This window comes from Pangasianodon hypophthalmus, chromosome 8 (assembly GCF_027358585.1).
Source record: "Pangasianodon hypophthalmus isolate fPanHyp1 chromosome 8, fPanHyp1.pri, whole genome shotgun sequence".
NCBI lineage: Eukaryota > Metazoa > Chordata > Actinopteri > Siluriformes > Pangasiidae > Pangasianodon > Pangasianodon hypophthalmus.
The window spans coordinates 21,918,311-21,942,286 of record NC_069717.1 but is presented as its reverse complement, the minus strand read 5'-3'; the positions used below and the strand labels follow the sequence as shown (position 1 = coordinate 21,942,286).

At 38.5% G+C, this 23,976-nt stretch overlaps 1 protein-coding gene across 10 annotated transcripts in view; it reads left to right on the top strand.

Moving 5' to 3' along the window:
• Nucleotides 1-17,640, top strand: part of tmcc1a (transmembrane and coiled-coil domain family 1a) — a 45,895-nt gene extending 28,255 nt beyond the window's left edge. For 7 of the 10 annotated variants that reach the window (XM_053236125.1, XM_053236122.1, XM_053236124.1 and 4 more), the window contains 4 exons: nt 10,667-10,915; nt 11,410-12,071; nt 14,267-14,402; nt 15,765-17,640. In XM_053236125.1, the coding sequence (XP_053092100.1) occupies nt 10,667-10,915; nt 11,410-12,071; nt 14,267-14,402; nt 15,765-16,079 (1,362 nt within the window). In that variant the 3' untranslated portion in view covers nt 16,080-17,640. Of the gene's footprint in view, nt 1-3,331; nt 3,478-3,993; nt 4,057-6,845; nt 8,993-10,666; nt 10,916-11,409; nt 12,072-14,266; nt 14,403-15,764 lie in introns of those variants that run through there. The other 3 variants (XM_053236123.1, XM_053236127.1, XM_026925449.3) reach the window with 3 other exon arrangements.
• Nucleotides 17,641-23,976: the final 6,336 nt, after the last annotated feature.

Genomic DNA, 23,976 nt, shown 5'->3' with positions numbered 1-23,976 from the left:
GATACTGAAACACAGATTCTCAAACAAAAGAATTCATGACGCGTGTGTTCAATATCCATATAGCACGAACCATTTCTTTTGGCTGCAACTGCTTGGATCTTCCACAGAACCTAAGTAATTACTCTCTCACACAAACATAAACTCGTTTAGCAAGAGAATCCCTTATAATAATTTCTAATAAGTAGAAGAATTCATGGTATTTGGTGGTATATGAATGTCAGAGTCTGTCGAATTATAGAGATTGTCATTACGTTTTTATCCAGAGACATTAATATGAGCTTTACAATCAAGCTGAAATCAGTAAACTCTGAAAAAATGAAGAAATTTGCATAAAGAAGTGCATGGCTGATGTACATGAATTCTTAACTTTTGCAGTAATCAAAACTGAACTGACAACATGGTAGCTGTTATCTGTACATGTTCTTGCATTTGTTACTGTTGTTTAGAAGTAAATGCGCAACAGCGGTGTAATAATTTTTACAGTTGTACCCTTAAGGATTATTGTCCTATAACAGCATGTCCCAAAGCGTTTTATTGTTTACAGCCAACTATTACGATTTTTTTATTTCACATGGGTGACTCTCTCTCTCTCTCTCTCACTTTCTAAAGTTAAAAAAAACCCAGCTTGTCATGCTATTGAGAAACTCGGAAGCATAAAGTCCCCTGTCCTGAAGACCCATGGCAGAAAACTTGACCATTACAAAGTGCTGAGTCCCTCTATAAATGTTACATAAAAGCCTGCTTACAGAAAACTTAATCATTGATTTGATAACAACACCTTTTTAAATCCATTTATTATTATCCTTAGATTAGATTAGATTAGATTATCCTCCATATAACTCCCTGTAAAAGAGCTGTTACTGTAGAAACAATAACATTAGGAAGAATCGTTTGAATTACAGCCAGCACTGCTGTCAGCACTGCTGTTAGAGAAAATTAATCAATATCCCTTGACCAATTAAATTTTAAAACATTATTTTTTGTCAAAGCTGAGATTTGGTACAAAGTTTGATTGTTTGACTTGACTGAGCATTGATATGAAGTGTGCAATCCAAACATTACTTAGATTGAACAGATACTAAGTTCTAAACAAATACAAATACAGATAGGCATAGTAGGTGCACTATTTGTTTTTCCCCATACAGCATTCATTCATTCGTTCATCCTTAGTAACTGCCTGGTCAGGGTCACAGTGGTTTAAAATAGGTTACTGGTTTGTTTAGGCACATAATTTGGGATATAGAACTAATTAAATTCATTAGAAAATGTCATGTGCAGGTACAAACAAAAATATTAACTGCACTAATAAAAAAATGAATTCCATACACATTCTCTATTTCAGGAAGAAAAGAAATAAATCCTTCCAGTTTAGGCCACGTCCACTTCATGTTTCAGTCCGAATGCAGATATAGATATGAATATTTGGAGCACTAAACAGATACAGATACAGATATACTGTAGATATGGATATAGATATAAATAATTGGTGCACGCAACAGGTACTGATACTGATACAGTTACAGATAGTGGCATTGTGTTACACCTCTAATCTGCAATCATAAAAAGACTTCATAAATTACTCCAAGATTAACCTTGTCCTAGATAATGTGAACATAATTAGCAAAATATTTTCAACCTTTCATCTTGTTACTACACTCGGTATCCGAAGAATAGATCATTCAGACATAACAGCATGCAACCACAGGGTGACAGTAACAGTCCTGAAGTACTTTAATTGCTTTACAGTCAAATTCCTTTCAAATGTAAATAGATGCTGTTTGGATAATTATGGGCAATTTATGAAACTTATTATTCGACCATGTATTTGTTTAAAATAAAACTGATTATGCTATTGACGTAATATAGCCCTCAGTCAAGGCCCAACTGGATCCAGTGAAATTCAGAAGAACATTCTTTTAGATTTTTCTCCCCTTTATAAACAAAGTAGCATTAAATGGGATATTGCTGTGCAAGATTTCCTGCATTCATAAAGGAATGATGCTAGTAATAAATCAGAACTGACTGCAGGTTATGTTAGTTGAGATGAGCACATATTAGCACTAGCTAATTCCCTTATTTGGTGTGTTTTTTTCCAGCTGAACTGTGGTTAGAGTTCATGACACAAAATGACTCCTGCCGTGGAGTAACTTTGTTTCTTGCCTTGAAAACATGGGCCAATATAGTGGCCTAACCTCACCCTGAATGAGTATTTAGTCATCCCTTATTTATGATCTAATGTAGCACAAACTCATGCAGAATGACTTTCTCCAACTTGTGTACACACACACATTGAATGATTTTTTTTCTTTTTTTTTTGCAGTGAGACAAGGTCAAGTTACTAATAAACTGGCTGTTGTCACACTATGTGTACTATGTCTTGTTTATTTAGACAGAGGTAATCCAGTTTATATCACTTCCGAGTGTGGGATAAGGAATAGAATGAAATCTGGTCAGACACAATTTTACACACTTTCCTTTGCTAACTTGCATTGCTTAATGACACACACCCTATCATCTCATGTATTTCTAAACTGGACACATAATGATGTGGTATATGGTTTACATTCAGTCTATTCATTTATCAAAGCTTTGATGATGGGCTTGGCCCCCTTTTTTTTTTTCAATGTGTGCGCTTTCAGTCAGCAGCATTATTTGAGCTTGCTTTTCAGCTGAGCCACTGTCTCATTTTCGGCCTCACTGTTTGGGATGTAAACACGATTTGTCCTGCGGTGGAAGCTGTGTTTGCGTGTGCGTGTGGGTGTGGGTGAGTGTGTTACCTTCTTTGCCAAGGTCAGATGTGTTTGCATATGCGTGTGTGCACGCACATGGGGGGTGTTTAATTCAGGAATAAATCTAAATAGAAGTTATAGATGTGGATGGGGAAATATAATATATACACCACTGAGTTTCCTGTAATTCTAAGATTAGTTTTAAATGCATCTAATTGCTTATTTGCTTGTATTGCATGCATGTTTTTTTGTTCCAATACACTTAGCAGAATTGCCCTAGGCAACCACAGTACTCACAGAGTCGACCTACACTAACCTGTAGAACCAGAGTGTTCAAGTAAAATTCGTAAAGATCAAGGTACATAAAATTCTTTGTTGGCAAAGGACCAGATAAGCAGCTAACATGATTGGATGGTGACAACAGTCGCCTTTTAATGCTCAACCTGAATCATTAAATACTTTAATGATTAGGTCATGGCTATATTTGAAGTGGTTATGTTTTCCTTCCTTTTTTTTCCTTGTTTTTTTTTTTTCTTTTTGAGGTAGCACTTCATGTTACTACTTTGGACTAGTGCTGTTTTGAACTTGATGCGCAAAGAATAACACATTTTTCTCTGTCTTTACATGTTTTTTTTTTAACAAGCTATGCCATCAATCATACCAGAGAGGATAAATGAAATAAAAAAAAAACTGTGACAGCTGAAAAGCCAAAACTCTTCCCTTGGCTTGTTTGATGAGTTGCCTTCAGGTAAATCACATACGTAAATGGATGTTACATAAATGGATGTGGTTTGCTGCAACAACAACAAAAAAAATCTGTTACAGAAGCCATGATGGTTTATGTTTAAAAAACTGGAGAGGCTAACCTAGGTTCGTTTTTTTTTTTTTTTTTAATAAGTTTATCCATTCTGATCGGCAGAAATATTTTGCTGGATCTTCCAGTTGACCCAAGATTTTGAGGACTGTCAAATTTACCCAATTTTTTACTTCTCTGGCATTTTTCCATTAATTCTAAATACTCCAGTCATTGTAGCAGTTAAACTCTTCCTTGCTGTAAATTAATAACAATGAATCAATTGCAACTTTCTTACAAAGTTTTCTTGTCTAACTTTACTCCTTCCTAATGATGCCAGCTCTCATTCAGTCTGGTTCACCATAAAACAAATCACTTATTAGTTCCTTATCCGCTCAAGGTTAATTCTCTATTGTTTCCGTATCTATTTCTGTGATCTGTCATGTTTGTATATCCTATTTTCCGTTTCAGTGGAAAGCACCTCACAGTTTTATTGCTTGGTATCATTCTGCACCAGGCAGCCTCCTTATCAAGGTTTGTAGTTTAAAGTTGTCAGCTGATGAACCGAATTGTCCTCTGATTTTATCCTAAGCTTGGTCAGTGAGTCAAAAATAAGTGACACGCGGTCTGCGAGTGGATTAGCTGCTGGTCCATGTGTGTTACCCACTGAGTGACAGGATCATTCTCATCAGAGGAGCGGGTGTTCATAAATAGCATTGAATAATACATTCCTCAGCTAAATTCTCACCACAGATGAAATAAGCTGCATGGGTGATTGTGTGTTCAGCTTTGGACTTGGTCTGGTGTTATACACGAAGTAATTTGTGTAACCTTTTTTTCATGGTGTGACGTTGCTGAGTTGATTGCTGTGTTAAATGTACCTCAGTCCATAGCTGTGTGTTACTCACCCGGATGTCAGGTGTGATTCAAAGCTTCAGCGATATGTGAATAATGTGGTTGGTATGTACGCTGTGCTGGCGTTTGAAAATAAGCCCTAGGTCACTTCTGTACTTTCCTAGATAATTCCATTAATGTCCAGCGGTATGATATTAGAACGCCAACCCAAACTAATATTTATTATTTATTATTTATTATTTTCTTTATTTTATTGACTGCATTTTGGTTTGCACCAACATACTTTGTTTGTTTTTTTTACCAACTACACTGAAGCTTCAACTATGGCCTCATGTCACTGCTGTTTTTAACTTGCCCTTGTTGTCATGTCCTAACTATTTCCTCTTGGGAGAATCCCTACTCCTATCATAAGGCCAGTTCCAGTAGTTTATGATATAAAGTTCATTGCCTGGTTAAGAGTTCAAGTCAACATAATATTTAGGAGAAAACTGAGAATTTCACCAGAAAACCTAATGCATTTTCTTTTCAAAACCATGAAGAAGAGAAGACACTGTTTATAAGTCTAAAATGCAAGTTTTCCTTCTTTGCAGATTGTGTTAATGTTTTTAAGTTGTTTTCTGTAGGGTGAGATGAAGATGTAAAAATTTCTTTGGCTGATGATGTTGATTAGGTTGTCAATTGAGAAAGTAGAAAATAAGCAGGTTTGTGTGTGTAGAGCAAATGCTACTAGCTAATATACACTCCGGGGTTTGGTCACTAGGAACACCCAGTTTTTGAGTTTATTTCAGGAACTGCTGATCTCTTGAGTTTTTCACACACAACATTCTCTAGATTTTACACAGCATGGAGCAAAAAAACAAAAACAGGCTGAGTGAGTGGTAGTTCTACGGGTGGAAAAGCCTTGTTGATGAGAGGTCAGAGGAGAATGACCAGACTGGTTTGAACTGACAATAACTCAAATAGACACTCTTTACAACCGTGGTGAGCAGAAAAGCATCTCAGAACACACAACACATCAAACCTTGAGCTGGATGGGTGACAACTACAGAAGACCACTTAGGGTTCCACTGCTGTAGGTCAAGAACAGCAGTCTAAGACTACAGGGCACAACAAAACTGGATAGTTAAAAATAGATTTAAAAAAATAGATTAAATACTAGGCAATGTTTTTCCAGTCTTCGGCTGTCCAGTTTTCCTTGCATTGTTTCTCAGTATAATAAATGTTATTCAGCTGAATAGTTTCTGTTAGCCATTCTTTTTCCCAGAAACTGTATTATTCTGCTTTCATTTTTGCAAAAAATGCTGATGCGGCCTGTGTAGAATTTGGGTTTGTCACCCCTGCTCTGTGGTGTGTAGAATTCCAGGAGATCAGCAGTTTCTGAAATACTCAAACCAGCTTGTGTGGAACCAACAACCATGCCACAATCAACATTGCTATGCAGCAGTGTTTGAACTGAACATTAACTGAAGCTCTTGACCTGTATGTGCACATTTTTATGCATTGTGCTGCTGCCACATGATTGGCTGATTGGATAATTGCATGAATAAGCAGGTGTCCAGGTATTCCTAATAAAGTGGTTGGTGAGTTTATGGTGTTTTTCAAACACTTTAATTAAGCTGAGGTCACATAACATGGACCCTAGAATGTAAAATATTTCATTCATTCTCTGGCAAGGGCAATTGAAACCGAAAAATCTGCTCCCCGCTATACCCACTCCTTTTTGTGCTGCAAGTGGCCACTTCTGAGTCGTTAAGTGAATTCATCAAGTGCATGCTGAAAGGCCTTTGCTCATTTAGTTTGGACTTGAGCTCAGCTACTTTTCTTCATTTCTAAAACATCTGCTCTATAAAACAAGAACAAAAAACAGTGCAATTTACTGGTACAGTATTTAAACAGATAAGCCTACTAAACCAGTCCTAATTACAGATACACACAACTGCAGTGTGTAGTCTGTTTTGTGTCATTTCAAGGTGTTTTAGGTAAAATTAATCATTAGGTAAGAGTGAGTCTCTAATGGTTATGTAGGTGGTTTCCACATTTGACTGATTTTTTTTCACTCCTTGAGCTCACCCCATTCCCTCGCACCCATGTTCACAAAGCTTCACCCCAGGATATATGGTGGCCCACATAGTAGAGTGACTGACAAGGAGCCCATACAGTTTTCCAAACAGGTTTTCTCAGCCACTTAATACACTTCTGCTAAGGCCATGGCCTAAAACATTATTTTTTAAATCATGTTCTACATAACTTTCAGGTTATTTGTACAAATACAAAATAAAAAAAAATTGAGTATTACTGTTTTAAGTCTCAGAAATGCGTAAACCATGGGAGTAAACACAATAATTATTTTTCTTATTTAATTTATTTAAATTATTTAATTTATTTTTGTAGAAATCACATTTACTTTCTGTTTACTAAAATGGCATCTGAATTTTTAATTTAGCCGATACATACTTAATAAAAATATTTTCCCGCCTCTATAACAATAACGTCTGCACCATAATATGCATATTCCCACACTAAACACTATGTAGTATGGTAAAAGGTATGATATAGGCTTACTATAGTGTACAATTTTGGCCATTTCTATTGAAACACAGCCAGGTAAACAGTCTTTATGACTTTATGCCATCCATGCCCCAATAATAAACCGTCATTCAGAGTGACTTAGATTTTTTTTCCTCTTTCAGTTGGTGCAAAACTGAGGTGAACTGAGCATGGTTGTATATTAATCATAGTTTTATGTTAATCACTTAATTATATCATGCAGTACACCTTTCTGGAAGCAGTCACGCTTTTTTTCTTTCATTTCATTTCATCTGTATTAGTTCAAGCAGCCACAGGGTTCCAATGAGTCGAGACAGGGTCTAAATACACAAGCAGGAAAACCACCTTTTTTTAGTTTTTTTTGTATATTTATTACTGTATTCCAGCATTTCTAGGTGATATTGCTTCATCTGTCTAACCAAATTAAAAATCTGTGGAATGCAGGCCATTGAAATTCCACCTCAGTGTTTGTGGTCTTGCCAAAACCGGTAGAACATGTCTGACCTGAGAGGCAGCCATTAAAACGGCCAGCCACTGAAACCCATTTACCTGCCTATGAAGTCTTTATAACTTCCCGACTATGTCCCAAACAAATTTTACCCCATTAAAAAGGTGTCAAGATGTGAAATATGTCACTGTTTCTTAGCACAGTACAGGGGCTACGACAAAATCTGCATGCTGAAGAGTGTGCCAAAACATTATTCCCTATCAGATTGTTACAAGTTGCTATATTTAGTATGGTAGTCTGCAATTTTAGATATAGCCCAGATCAGCAGTGCTTTCGTAAATGTTGACTCATTTAGAGATAATCAGATTTCCACACGTTTTTACATGAATTGATTTTATCATTCCTTTATCATATAAACAAATGGCTATGGGGCAATTTCAGTTTGTAATGACTTTGATGATAGATTTCTGGGACAAACAAACGAGCTTAGAAAAGAAACAGAAAACCAAAATCATATGTAAATTATGTTTGAAAACTGTGCTTAATAGGGACACTAACATGATAGTACATGGTGTGGTGTTGGTGTTGAAATAATATCTCAGTTTAATTTTATTTGTGTAGCATACGTCACAAATAGATATATAGATACAATAGATATTGTCACAAAGCAACTTTGCAGAAATACAGATGTAGATTTGGATTTCTAATGACACTGGCAAGGGAAAACTGCCTGAAACCTCATGAGGAAGGTGGCAAGGGAAAACTCCCTGAAACCTCATGAGGAAGAAACTTTGAGAGAAACTTTGATACCCGATAATGAGCTTATTCTTCTACAACTGTGTACTGTAAAGTCAAAGTGTTATGTTGAAAGGATGAGCAATATGAGCATACTGTGAATAAGAGTCCATCCATCCATCCATCCATCCATCCATTCATTCTCTGTACCACTGATCCTACAGAGAGTCATCCGGGGAGTCTGGAGCCTATTCCAGGGGACTCGGAGCACAAGGCGGGGGACACCCTGGACAGGGCTGCATAAGAGTCCTGGGATGAATACATGGAAGTGTTTATGATTTAGTGTTCAGGTGTAGCATGGGTCCTGGACAGCAGTGACACTACTGTAATCCTTTTCACTGGAGAGAGTGGACAAATGGGTGCATAAGAACAGATCAGTTATGCATGTATCATGTATCCATACAAACTAGCGAATACGGTTGGTGTGGCTAATAAAATGGCCAATGAACGTGCAGGGGGTGTGTAGGTATAAAGTCCGGTTTTTTAAACCTGGTATGATCACGCCACGTGCGATAACGAATGACTGACAGTCGCGCGCCTGCTTGCAGCCGCTTCAGGCGGAGTTGCGCGAGCGGACAATGATGTCATGCTTAAACAGAGGGCGGGGCGGCGCGCGCGGTTTCAGGTGCCGCTTAACTTTCAAAACAAGTTCGGCGAGTTTCAGGAGAAACAAAGCCGGAGCGCCGTGAAGATACACACACACACACACACACAGTGCGCTCTGAGAGGATTATAAATGAAGTGGACATTTAAGACCAGAGCAGCTGTAACGAAAGGGAGCGCACCATGCACTGGGAACAGCTACTCCGCCTAAAGAACGGCGAGGTAAGCAGAAAAGCGGGCTTTATTTACACTTTATAGCTTACACGACACGGCTTAATTCTCGCATATCGCCTGCTGTCGGGTAAATACACCCTGAAGTCACAGCTATTAAACAGAAAGGTAATTAAACCATTGGTTATAAAGATAAACAAGTCAGTCCAGGATGTTGAGTTGAGGTGTTCTGTATGTTCAGTGCACTGTCACGCATTAGTCATGTTCTACGTTGCGCGAGCCAGACACACACATACACACACATATAGACACACTCCCTCTCTCTCAACCTGAGGCGAAAATAGAAACTTTAAATATGTATGATGTACTCACACAGTTTTGTTCAGTTTTACAGGTAAAGACTTGAAACCTTTACACAATAAGCACACACTCTTTAAAAAGGGGAATATGACTTCCGACACAAACAGTACACTGTGTGGAAATATTATGCCATTAAATGTTTCCACAGTACTGTGTAATACGCCAGTATGCGCCTTTTACTGTTAGCGTGTTAGCATAGTAAGCTGTACTCCAGGCTGTGCTGTCCATAACCGCATACTGTATAGCCTGGTAAGCTGTGCTACAGTTCTGACAAGCTCTACTTATATTTTGACTTACTTACTTACTTACCTATTTACTTACCTACCTACTTACTTAATTTCTTACTTACCTACTTACTTATTTACCAACCTACTTATTTACTTACTTACCAGCTTACTTACCTACCTATTTACTTACTTACATACTTACCAACTTACTTACATACTTACTTACTTACTTATTTATTTACCTATTTACTTACATACTTACTTACTTATCTACCTACTTAACTATTTACCTACCTACTTATTTACTTACCTACATACTTACATACTTACCTAATTAGTTAGTTAGTTACTTACTTACATATAAACATGCATACATACAGACACATACAAGTGGACGGTAAAGAGTGTTGCCCAGCTTATCACACTTCAGAAGACAAGTGTTTGAAAAGTGGTTTCTGTGCTAATAACTGCCGAGATCCATTGACAGGCTGCACAGTAAATATGATTTTAGACAGCTTTAGCAAGGCTTATTAGGAAATGCAGCTCGATAATTATTATGAGGGAAGCCAGCTGAGCTTGGTATGTATTTAAAGTAGCCTATGTATTGACCCTAGGGTTCTAACGATTTGAAATTGTCCCAGTATGATAACCTAATCTAAAAAAAAAATATTACACTCTCACAGTATTAATCAACCATTTTAACACAACACTCAAGCCTGTGGTGAAAATGAAAAGAGAAAGCAGTTACAGAATCTTTATACAAAAGTGTCTTTGCACAGAACAGTCAGGATTTAACAAAAAAAAAAGGTCAGTGGTAAGATAAGCATCTAAGATAAGCAATCATACATCATGAATTTATAAATATACATCCTGATTTACAGCTTCTAAGCTAATACTGTCTGGTTGAGGAAATCTTACTTATATGATCTGTGGACATCTTTGGTGAAAGTCACAATGTTGACAGCGAGGCACTGACCTCACATCTACGGAAGTGGTTGGTTGCTTTATTGTGTCAGCAAAAAAAAAAAAAAAAAGAACTTCGATCATTTTTTTCGATTCTTTCTCCCTGTCTTCCTTTGTTTTTCTTTCATCCTTTAATCTTATTTCTCTAACCTCGCATTCTCTGTCTCTGTTTCAGATCGAGAGGCTGGAGGGCAGTCTGGCTCAGGCAGCACTCTGCAATGTGGACGGCTCACAGGCGGGGTCAGAGGATTCGACGCTCGACCCCCAGCGCGCACGGCAGGCCATAGCACAGCTCCAGCAGAAGATCCTGAGGCTGACGGAGCAGCTGCGCATCGAGCAGGCAGCGCGTGATGAAAATGTAGCTGAGTACCTCAAGCTCGCCAACAACACCAATGACAAGCAGCAGAGTTGCCGGATTAAACAGGTACGATCATCTCGGTTGTCTGAAAAGAAAACAAACCAATTCACTCAGTTTATAAAAGAGGTTTTTTTTTCAGAAACTAGCTATTGGGTTCAATGATTTCAGGGTCATATTTGTCACTAGAGGGGCCTAAAATCAAACAAATTACACACTACCCAGATTTAGCATGTTGCAACAAGACCAAGTTTCACCACAGGCCTGTTCTCTTTTAAATTTCCTGCCTGAATCCTGTAGGCCAATAATTGTTTCACTTCGCATTCTGCTTTAGGATTCCTAGCTGTTGTATTGTTCAAGTCTTGTGTTCTGTGATCTTACATATTATATGCATGTAGCAAAAAAAAAAACAAAAAAAAATAGTCATTTTCATTTTGCATCACTTTTTCTCTTCTTCTGATTGTTCCTAATGTGTCAGCTGTTTAACTGCTTAAAGTTAAATTTCTTGATATCAGGGTCATGATTGTAATATTCTTATTCACTTTTCTTTTTTCTACTTCCAGGTCTTCGAGAAGAAAAACCAGAAGTCGGCGGCAACTATCGCACAGCTGCAGCGCAAGCTGGAACACTACCGGCGCCGGCTCCGCGAGGCTGAGCATGGTGGCGACGCGGCACGCCAACACAAAGGTGTGCTGCGTGACGTTCAGCAGGGTCTACGTGACGTGGGTGCTCGGGTTATCACCGGCCTCAATGATGGCGTGGTGAACAGCGTGCGGGGCGGCCTGTCCAGCTTCTCACACGCCACCCACACGGCAGCCGGTGCCGTGGCCTCAAAGCCGCGGGAGATCGCATTGCTTCTGCGCAGCCGCTTCGGCAGCGCCGACAACATTAGCGTGCTGAAGGATGGAGAAGATCCTAATGGTGCCAACACCAGCGGGCACTTGCAGGGCAGCCCACGGTTTGGCAGTGAAGAGGACTGCTCGAGCGCAACGTCAGGATCAGCCGGTGCCAACAGCGTGACAGGGGGAGTCGGCGGAGGCCCACCGAGCTCTAAGGGGAACACACTGGAGCGGGGAAATTGCATGGGGATGGAGATGCTGATACAGGAGGTGCAGGAGCTCAGGGAGGTTCAGGCTCGTCTGGACGAAACTCTGGAGGAGCTGAAGGTCCACTACCAGCGGGACTACACACTGTCCATACAGACACTGCAGGAGGAGCGGTTCAGGTAAGACGAACTCTGAATAGCAGCAATTTCATGTGTATATTTAATAAAATACTGTAGTGTTTTTTGGATTTCTGTCAGCCACATCTCTATCATATTTTGCATTACAGACAGTAATTCCTCTGTACTAAAAATAAGTCTAAGAGCAGTTGTTTTAAGAAAGAGGACTAGATTTTCATTATTCATTGTCTCAGTTTCAGCCTGATGTACCTGGAATCATTTAAACTGCTCAAGTTTTGGAAAGTTGGATTAAACTAAATAGAACCGTCTTTAGTTCTACATTCTCTCATATTTGGCTCATGCTAAGAACTTTGTTGTTAGAATATAATGATTAGGTTTTGAATTTGTTTTAAAGTTGCACATTTCAAACCTTTACTGATGGAATTCAACAGCTGCTCTTAGATTTCCTTAATGACTGGAATTTGAAAAAACAAATTGGTTTCACTCTTTTTGCCAGTTATGGGAAATGAGTCAAAATTCTTCTCCCATAGCAATCACTCATAATTACTCATAATAGAGATTAGGCTGAACGAACCTTTAATCTGTGGTCACACTTGAAGCTTTATGGCTCTATTCACGCAGATCCGATATTCACATTCTCACTGCAGTAGTGTGAATAAACGACTCCCATTCACACATTTTCAAAAGCAGTGTCACATGCATGATCTGAATGCATCAAGAACAACAAAAATATCAAGACTGTCTCATAGCAGTAGCAAAATGAAAGCGGTAGCACGACGACTACTGTTTACGTCGGTGTTTTGGCGCTGCTGATCAGCTGTTCATAATTAGTGTGGGAATGCACTGTTGTTGTTTTTTTCATAGTGCATGTGATGTAAAAAAAAATGCAGAAATTCAGATCTAAACGTTCTCATGAGTAGCCATGTGTCAAATGTATATGTATCTGCTCTAGGAGCCCATATTAAAATAGCTTCTAACAGCTTTGTAAAGATCTGGCTTTTGTGTCTCTTAAAACAGATCTATGTCACATTTAAGAAAGGGGGAAAAAAAACTAAAAGCCTGAATTGGAAAAAAAAAGATTCTGCACGGTTGAGATGGAAAAGATTGGTGTGTTGATAAAGAGAAGATAAAGTGTGATGGAAACAAATTTTTGAATAAATGATGACTCTACATGACTGTTTATGTTTACCTAGGTCTTCTTCTGATTGTAATCTTTTTCCTTTGTAGTATTCACATAACAGTGGCTGATGGAAAGATGATCAACATTAACAATATTTTGCTTAGTTTTTGGAAACTTACTTACATTTTTCTTTCCATGGATGGAAAGATACCTGTTACCAGATTCCTCTAAAAAAAAAAAAAAGTTGGAATAGAGGGACAGCTAAGTGGGTGGAGGGAGGGACGGGGAACTAGAAAAGGATAGACAAAAAGATTTTTCTACCTAAAATGTCCTGCTGTGCTTCACCACTCTGTTTTTCCTTCAGCTAAAAATAGTGAGAACGGCAGAACAGATATTTAATAAAAGCGAATGCCATGTGTGCCGGACCTGCAGTGTATACTGAGACAAGTGGGGTTCTTGACACTGTTTCTAATGAACCACTCTCTTTAAGTGGCTTCTTAGCTCACAAAGTTTCTGTGATTCTGTGTGGGAAAATAATTACATTTACACAAACCGCAATTGTTTCCGTGTTAAAAAACAGTTGCTTCTGAGTGATAAATAGAAGCCCGTTTCACTTCTGAGATGACTATGAACATATGACTGTTCACAACTGAGAAAAACAGAATCTCTCTTACACACACACACACACACACACACACACACACACACACGCTCACACTTGTCTTACTATCCTTGTGAGGACCTTCCAATGACATAATTATTAATCCAGCTAATTAATGTTACACCTAAATCTAACCTTAACCTCAGTAACCGAAAGAAAACATTCTGGCTTTAAAAAAAAAAGCTAAATGCCCCCACAAGGTCAAACCTGTCAGATATTCCTCACTTTGTGGGGTCATTTGCTCCACACCATGACCCTCAACATGCCCTCTGCACCACACACAATGTTTAGCCAAAGTGTTTCGTCATTTCAGTCTTTCCAGGAAATGCTTACGTTTCCAGTATTACTACTGGCCCGGTATTCTATGTAATATATAGTTATGACTGTAAGGTAGATTTTGTGTGTGTGTGTGTGTGTGCGTGTGTGTTAATAGCTTTGGGATGGATGTTTTTGTAGGTGTGAGCGGCTGGAGGAGCAATTGAACGACTTAACAGAGCTCCACCAGAATGAGATTCTGAACCTGAAACAGGAGCTGGCCAGCATGGAAGAGAAAATGGCTTATCAGTCCTATGAGAGAGCTCGGGACATACAGGTATTGTGTGTGTCTATCTTTCATGCTGAACTGATATTGAGTGTAATCCAGGATGAACCTTCACAGCGCTGCTTTGTGGCCAGCAATCCTTATTAGAAGTAGACTGTACCCTCTAGTGGCAAGATGCAACAGGTGCAAAAGAATGTATCATTTACAACTTGTTAGCTGTTAGTTATTGACCAAAACTTTAGCCAGTTGTTAACTAACGTTAACTGAAACACCAAATTCAAAGTTCACTCACTGTATTTATACCACGCCGAATTCTCGTTTCTGATTGGTCTGAAGGTGTTGACTAATTTTCTGTAACAGCAGCTCTGATAGTAGTTCTGGCTGCAAGGCAAATCACAGGTTTATATTAATGCACTTATATTAATGGATATATAGGTTTATATTAATGCATATATATATATATATATATATATATATATATATATATATATATATATATATATATATATATATATATAATTTGTGTATATATAAATACCTTATCTAATATCTTACTCCCTATAGTAACCACTTACAAAGGTCACTCCACATTAAACAGATTAGAAAAGTGTGTATGGTGAAGTTCTCTGTGAGATGTTTATTTAACATTTTTGGAAGGAGACACCAGTGCTAATGCTTTGCAACCATCAGAGGTAAGGGTGTTCCTTTAAGTTTCCTGACACCTTCAATCAAATCGGAATCAAGAATTCAGCAGCGTGTGACATTGCTGCATTCGAGGCGAAGTTGCAACTTGTAATTCCCCGCCTACAGCTTACTAAAGAAAACTCCCCTCAACTTGAAATTTCAATTCATGAATCTGAGGTAGTCTTCTCACCTACCAGTTCCTTCCCTGTTTACAGAGTGATGTCAAAACAACATGGCTGCTCACACTGTGAACAGTGTAATGTCCCCCTTTCTCTACTTCTTCTCTACTTGGCTTTAGATCAGTTAATGTACAGACACAGTACTTAAATCTATAAACCATTAACCATACTAATCCCTGTATTGAGAAGGTAAGCGTGAATATTAGAATTATCACTAATGTTAGTGCTACCCACTATTGTCCTCTGTTTTATTGTACTGCAAATTCAGTCCAAATGTTGCATGAATGTTTGAAGTTCACTGTAGTAGAACAGTACCAGTAGCCACTCAGGCCTGTAAGTGTAACAGTGCTTTTAAAATAGCAAACAAAAGCACATTTTCATGCAGGTATCCATGTTTTTTTCACTTCACACGTCGAACGTGCGGAGGTGAGAAATGACATCATTACAACTTGCAAATTACCACTTACAAGGCCTCACGAGCGTAGCACAGGTATGGTTATCACACACCTCTCTCATCCATATCCATGTGTGTATCCTTTCCTTCCTCTAGGAGGCGCTGGAGGCCTGTCAGACACGCATCTCAAATATGGAGCTACAGCAGCAGCAGCAGCAGGTGGTGCAGCTTGAGGGCCTGGAGAACGCCACGGCACGGGCCCTGCTCGGCAAGCTCATCAACGTCCTGCTCGCCCTCATGGCCGTCCTCCTGGTGTTTGTATCCACTGTGGCTAATTGCGTGGCACCCATGATGAAAACTCGCAGCCGCTCCTTCTCCACTCTCTTCTTCCTCCTGCTCTTCACCTTGCTCTGGAGGAACTGGGACGCACTCTCAGGACACACACTTCGCTTTCTGCACACGCCGAGATGACGGCGCTGCCAACCGCATTGCAGTGGTGCTTTGAACATCAGGAAGCCACAGCCAACCGTCAACCATCGAGAGACGGGAAAATAATCTGTGAAAATAAACTTCCTTTTTAAAGGAAAAGGTGTTATACGTTTACATTTTGGAAGTATGAATTAAAAGTCAGCCCTTTGTTGCGGCACCTCTTTTATTAGGACGTTGTAATAAATAATAAATGATATTCCATCGATTTGTAACAAATTTTGTTTTATAGCATAATCAGTTGTATGTAGCATCAAAGCCCTATTACTGAAACAGGTCATGGGAAATTATATGGATGTTGCACTCGAACTTTTCTCCCCCATCACTGCCTTTGGTAGATTTTTGGTAAATCTTATTGGCTGCCTTTAAGGGGGGAGTGTATGCACTTTGAGCTATGATTAGCAGTGTTAGTCTACTCTGCCATCACTTTGTTCACTGCACTGGATTTAACATTGAAGGGGGAACCTGAATGGACTGATGGACATACTTGAAGAGAATGGTACTTTTAGGGACCTTCTGTGCTTCCATATTGTTTCTATTAGCAATGTATTACTACTTTCAGGAACTTTATAGTATATGAATGATAAAAAATATGAATTTACGTTCAATGAATGAGTGAGTTGTTGAATGGGGCACTACTGTTGTGACTGGAGCCTGTTTACCGTATGATATCAAAGAAATTGCAAAAAGTCTTCAGGTCCTCAGTGAATTTTATTTCTGCTGAATACTGCACATTCTATCAAATAAGCTATCAGCAGTCAAAATGTTTTTATTAGTGTATTGCAATGGTGAAAATTCAAGCCTGTACACCTTTTCTAAAAACTGCACATCTGGGGAAGGTTACTACACCCAGTATTGGGTCACATCAGTTTTATATTGGTGTTTGACCTTCATTCTCTTTGAGCTAATTTATTTGTCTGAGTCAACTAATCAAAAATCCATAATATTATATTTGCCAAGACTGCCATTTTCCTAAAAATGCTATTTAAGCATTTCTAGGTGAGGACAGGACACGGGACGTAACGTCTCACAAAACTGAGCATCAACAGAATTAATGTGGGGAACATTCTATAATAATACAGCTATATTTAAAGGCACAACTGTTTAAATTGAGTGTTTTAATGAATCCCTGTGGGATGTATGAGTGAAGTTTTTTATTCTGGCAAAGAAATCCTTTTTTTCCATGTGAGCATAGCCAAGCTATTAACATTGTTACTGTACTTAAATATCTTTTATAGTATTCAATCTAAATGTAACATGTGAGGCATCCAATTAAGCTATGGATAATTGGTTTAGCTACTTGAATAATAAATCGGATTAATCAGTAAATAAATCTTTGAATCCCTCGTTGGTGACCCAGGTGGACAGGCTCTAGGTCTCCACACTGCAAGACTGTTTAACCTTGACCCTGAAAATGTGTGAAACAGCCGGAGGTGTGTGTGTATGCGTGTGTGTGTGTGTGGGTAGGTGGGTGTGCATGCTAAGCAACTTCAGTGCCTTCTGATGTCTGTATGCCTGTAATAAAAAGCATTCCTGCCTAGACAAAGATGTGTGTGCATCGGTGTGTGATCATTCCGAGCTGATTCCTGTTGTGATGCCATATGTCACTCAAAGCAATTTTGTCAGCCCATTTATCCAAGAGAGAATTGAGCAACCAGCAGTCACAGGATAATATTTGTAACAGGGTTCTTGCACAGTTCTGGAAAGTGTAGAATTAATGAGGCACTCATATTCAGACCTGGAATAGTAAGAAAAGTCTGAAAAAAATTGGAAAAAGGACATTTTGTTGTCAGAGTAAGACTCAAAATGCTAAAACTCTAAATCCATTCTTTTTAGACACTCCCTTATACTCTGGTCTAACACTCCATCTTATCTCTTTCGAATGCATATTACATTTAAACATTTAGAGAATGAGTTTTATTAAAAACCAATGAAGCAGAAAAAAGCACAAGACAGTGTGGAGAAGATTCAATCCCAGGGTGAAAAGCAATCACAATGGTGGAGGAAAAAATGTGAAAAACGATACACAAACAGTATTACTTTTCATTAATGACATGCAGAAAACGTTACACACTGAAAAGCAAAACCTTCAGTGCATTATACTTAAGTTGGTTGATCTTTTTAATGGAAAACAGCAACAATCAGTAATTTTTTTTTAAAAGAAGGTTTGTGTATTTTATTTAATGTTCTTTCACTGTTGTAATTACTTCTCTATCTTAAACAGGATCTAAGGATTTATTTTAGCTGGATCACATTCACTTCTGGCACAAATTCAGCCTTTAATTTTTAAAAGGCAATCTCCTGCTGATTGTTTTTCATTAAATAGATGAAATGGCTATAAGAGCAATTTATTGAAGGTTTTGCTTTTCAGTTTGGCATGCTGTCCACATGCCACTAATGAAAAACAATACCATTTGTGTATTGTATTTCATGTTATTTCACCAGTATGATTGCTTTCTCGCTTTGGCGCAGAATCTTCTCTGTAAGGCAATACTCAGGATCGTGAGGCAGGGACACAGTCAGGCAATCAACAAACAGGCATTAACTAGACAAACTATACACACTAGACCTTTCAGCAGTGTTTGACACAGTGAAACACAAGACTCTCTTGTCCACCCACATGAGTCTAGGAATTCATGGTGCAGCATGGCAATGGTTTGCTTACTACCTGGAAGGTTGGTCATATCAGGTGACATGGAGGGGATCCACATCTGCTCCCCGCAGACTCTCCACTGGTGTCCCACAAGCCTCAGTACTTGGTCCTCTTCTGTTCACCCTCTGTACTCGATTTCTTGGTGCGGTTATACCATCACATGGGTTTTCATACCATTGCTATGCAGATGACACTGAACTCATCCTCTCCTTCCCTCCCTCAGACCCTCATGTTTCTGCTCAGATCTCAGCATGTCTGGCAGACATCTCATCATGGATGACAGCTCATCAGCTGAAACTTAATCCCAGCAAAACTGAACTGCTGTTTATCCCAGGTGATGCATCCTCATCTCAGGATCCTGTGATCTCCCTGGACAACTCTCTGATCTCACCTTTGGTTACTGCACACAACCTTGGGGTAACCATGGACAACCAACTGTCCTTTTCCTCTCACATTGCTAATTTGACATGCTCATGTCAATTTCTCCTTTATAACATCAGAAGGATTTGTCCATTTCTATCCACACACTCAGGTGCTTGTTCAGACCCTTGTCATTTTGAGTCTGGACTACTGAAACTCACTCCTGGCAGGTCTCCTTCTGAGCGCCATTCAACCTCTGCAGCTGATCCAGAATGCAGCTGCACGACTGGTTTTCAACCTTCCTAAGCTCTCCCACATCACCCCATTGCTACGCTCCCTCCACTGGCTTCCTGTAGCTGCCCGCATCAGATTTAAAACACTGATTCTTGCCTACAAAGCCAAGAACAGACCAGCACCCACCTACCTCAAAGCACTTACCACATCCCGCACTGCACCACGCTCCCTCTGATCCTCTAGCACTGCTCGACTGGTTCCACCATCTCTCAGGGTACAAGAAAAACCTACATCAAGACTCTTCTCTGTTCTGGCACTTAGGTGGTGGAATGAACTTCCCCTAGATGTCCAAACAGCTGAGTCACTGGCAGTCTTCAAACAACATCTAAAGACTTACCTCTTCCTAAAGTGCTTAAATTAGCACTTAAAAAAAAACTTTGTATTGTCTGAGTGCTTGTTACTATATTACCTCCCCAACAGAGTTTCTGGACTGATGGTATTCTTAGTCAGTGACCTAGTGAGCCAGTATCAGAATATATTTATTAATAGAGACTTCAAAGCCGCTCTGGATGATGACATCTGCCATAAACGTAAATGTAAATGTAGACAAGAGTAATTCAGTAAGCATGAAGCAGGCTACAATAAATGATCAAAACAGTAATCAGACCAGGCTTTGGCCCATCACAGGAGCAATGCTGGAGCAGACATTGCAAAGTAACACTGAGAGTCCAGGTTATTTAAAGGGAATAGTGTGATAGTGAACAGGTCAGTATCATTAGTACTGTGAGCTAGGATGAGGAGCCAGACTGGAGGGCTTGTAATGAGGATCATGGGAGTTGCAAACAAGAAATATAGTGAACAATTGATTCAATCATTCTTTCATTCATTCATCCATCTGCCTTCAGTAACCACTCTGTCAGTCTTTTTTTTTTTTTTTAAATCCAATAGTCTCTTTTTTCAGTCTATCCAGCAGATGGTGCTCTTTAACTATTCCATTTTCTTAATGGCCCTGAGGCAGCTCTCTGTTTTATCCAAAATGGCTCTTTTAAATCACATTAATATGACTAAATAATGTATTTTAGAAATACTTCAGTATTTCAACTTCAACTTTATTGTCCCTCTAGGCCTATTTTTTTTTTTTTTAGCAAAAGTGCCATTCCATAACCACATCACTACAAAATTTGAGTATTGATAAAAAAAAACAAATACAGTAAAAATACATAGACATAACAATACATACAATACAAATATAAAATTGCAAGTTACAAGATATAATCACCAACTTTATACAAATAAATTATCTGTCATCAGAGCAAGTAGAATTCGATAACCCAATGGAGTCTTTAATTCTTTTAGTCCTACCTCTTTTTACTCTAAAGTGACGGCCTGAGGGCAACTTCTGAAACTCCTTGCATAAGGGATGATCCAAAGTACAAAGAATGGCTTGGGACTTCCTCAGAACATGCATGTAAAATGTCAGTAGGACAGGTCTGTTCTTCTCCAATAATTTTCCCAGCCACCTTTACAAGGCTAATCTATTTTTGCTTGTCAAGGTAAGAGTTCCAAACCATGCCACAATGCAAAAAGAAAACAAAGATTCAATCAAATGTAAAAGTAAGAGTTTATTCCACTAGAAGAGTTTTGATTGGGCAGGAAACAGTTGCTCCTGTCTCTTCTTAGTTCTTTTTATTTCAAGATGACTTTTGAAATCTTTAAAGTATTATAGATAACCTATGGGAAACAGATTTACATGTATTTATGGGAAACACTGATGATTTAATGAATGAAAAGATGTGTAAAGAATAATGGAAGCACCAACCGCAGTCAACAGGGTGATAAATGAAGTGAACTCACGCTGGATTGTTGCCAGATCACTTGGTGAGCTTTACTTCATTCTTTGTGATTTTTCTCACGTGTATCATTAAATATTTGATTGACAAGGTTAGAATTTGGACTGGTTTAGATGCTGAAAGTGCTATTTAGAAATGAATACATTTTGGAAATCCAGATGATCTATAACTGATGTGAAGGGTGCTAACAGTCCAATATATTTATGACTACTGATACCTGATATTATTATGGATAGAAAAGTAATCTCCCTATAAATTTGTCATTACATGTGTCACAGTGTATAATGAGTGCTTATCTGGAAGGAAACAGGTTGTGGGTGTATGGGCCCAGCTTTTGTAAAGTCAACCAAAAGAAAGGAATTTGGTGAACACCCCTCTGTGTGGCCTTGGTCCCATCTGGTTTCTTACTGAGAAATGTTACGTTAAAGGTTAAAGCAAGGTTTCTTAAACGTTTTGTAGCCAGGGACCCATTTTATTTTAAAATAAATTCCACATACCCCATCAGTACATATTTATTTTATGAACATAATCCAACTATACATATTAGGCTTATTATTTGAATGTATACAATAATATTATGGCTATTTATTGGAACCAGGACTTTTTATTCCTCAGCTTTACACTGAAACAACATTGGTCATGATAGGTTGTGATTTCCACCACATTTCATGGAAAAATCATGGACTCCCTGGCTATTCTTGGCTATAGCTAATGGTGATTGTTGTGTATGGACTAGAAGAAAAATATAAATGTGAGGGTAAAATCAAGGTGAACTCAAAATGAACCAATACCAGTATCAGTTTCTTATCATCCAACAAAAGTCAGGCTACAGGCTAGCCCAGTAATGGATATCTATGGACATGGTGCTCAATGGGTTAATGCTAAGCAATGTAAGGTGTGACACAGCAAGAAACTACCAAAATAAGCCATGCATGATTGGGAAACACTGAGCAACAGCATCACTCTTAGGGTTATATGGCATTGTTTCCAGCGTGTGAGAGGTTTAGGATTGCAACATGAAAAATGCCTCCATTTATAGTAACATTCTTAAGGGAGGATGTTACACATTGTGGAGAAAGCGACCACTCAGTCTGTTTTTCCAAGCTTTCCAAACTGGTGGATGTTGGTGGGTGATTCGTGACATTTTGAAACCTGAGTACAACACAAGGGATTTCACAACATAGCCCTACATAGCATAACATGTATTTTAAGCCTGTTTTCCCAGATTCAGTGTCGAGGTGTCGAAGGAAATTGGAGGTCAGGGGGCACTTCCCCTTGCCACTTTTCCCGGCTCATTTGCAGAGGAAATCTTGCACAAAATTGTGGTTGCTTACTGCCGCTGTTTCATTTCTCCACTTTCTGGGTCTTGCCATAGACTACAAGTTTTTTCCTGGTTGTTCTTCGTGTGGTCCTCGTGCAAAATTAGATTGCACCCAATGAACACTGTGAAATGAGTCTGTGGTTCATGTAAACTCAATTATCCTGCACTGTTTGCGTAGTTTAGACTTCAGTGCAATGCTTCAAATCAGCTCGCCATACAATGGGGCCTAATCTAAGCAGCAGAAGATATCAGTGTTATTCAAACAACCAAATCACTTGACTTTTCAAGATAACATTCACATGATAAGGAGTAGGCTAAGTAAAAAAAATAGCCTCCAAATGACCACAGGCTTCCGTTACTTGATTATTATGAACTAATGATGTGTTGGTAATTTTTTATTGCTAATATTTTTTTTAAATAAAATTTGCCCTTTCAGTAGAAGCTGAATTGAGTTGAACTAAATTGAACTGAGCGAGAAAGAGAGAGAAATTGTGAAATACGTTGATTGACTTCATTCACTGTAGCTGCTAACAACTAAACCCAGGCAAACCCTCACCTACTGTCATTAAAAGCTGCTTTTCAAATAACACTCAGCCAAATACCCTTCAAATCTCAAATCTGTTGGCTATTAGGCTACTTTTACAAATACTTCTGTACATTTAGCCTACTTGTTATTAAGGCGGGACCTTTATTATGCATCTTTCATCTGGAAGCATGGATATGGCATACATTCAGAATGATGTAAGGCACATAAATGAAATTGGTTTTAGAGTTAAGATTTGAAGGGACACTATGTGAACCTTTGCAGATAAAAGATACATACTAAAGGTGCAGAAGGTGTATGCTTGACTGTTCCAACCCAGCAATAAGAAAAGTTACAGTTAAGCAGCCTTCTTTCTGAGAATGCATGAGTGTAGCTGCTATAAACGCTAAAAATAAATGCCATACACTACTGTACAAAAGTCTTAGACACATGCAAAGAAATGCTGTAGAGCAAAGATGCCTTCAAAAATAAGGAAATTAAATGTTTCTACATTTAAAACATTCTATAAAGAGCAATAAACAGTAATAAATGAAACAAAGTCAATATTTGGTGTAACAACCCTTTACTTAAAAAATAAAATAGTAGTCTCAGGTACAGTGTGTGCAGTTTTATAAGGAAATGAGCTGTAAGTGTTACTGAGCATCTTGCAAAACCAGCCTCAGTTCTTCTGGAGACTTTGACTGTCGCACTTGCTTCTTATTTCTGCAGCAAAACCCAGCAGCCTTCATTATGTTTTTTTGTCTGAAAAGTGTCTCTTACCTAATATGCTGCTTTCTTTACTGACATACAAACATTTTTCTGTAACATTTAATTTTGTGCTGGAAAACTAATATTTGGAAATCTAAAATGTTTTTGTACTGGATCAATAATGTAGACGTCATAAAATAATATATATTATATATATATATATATATATATAT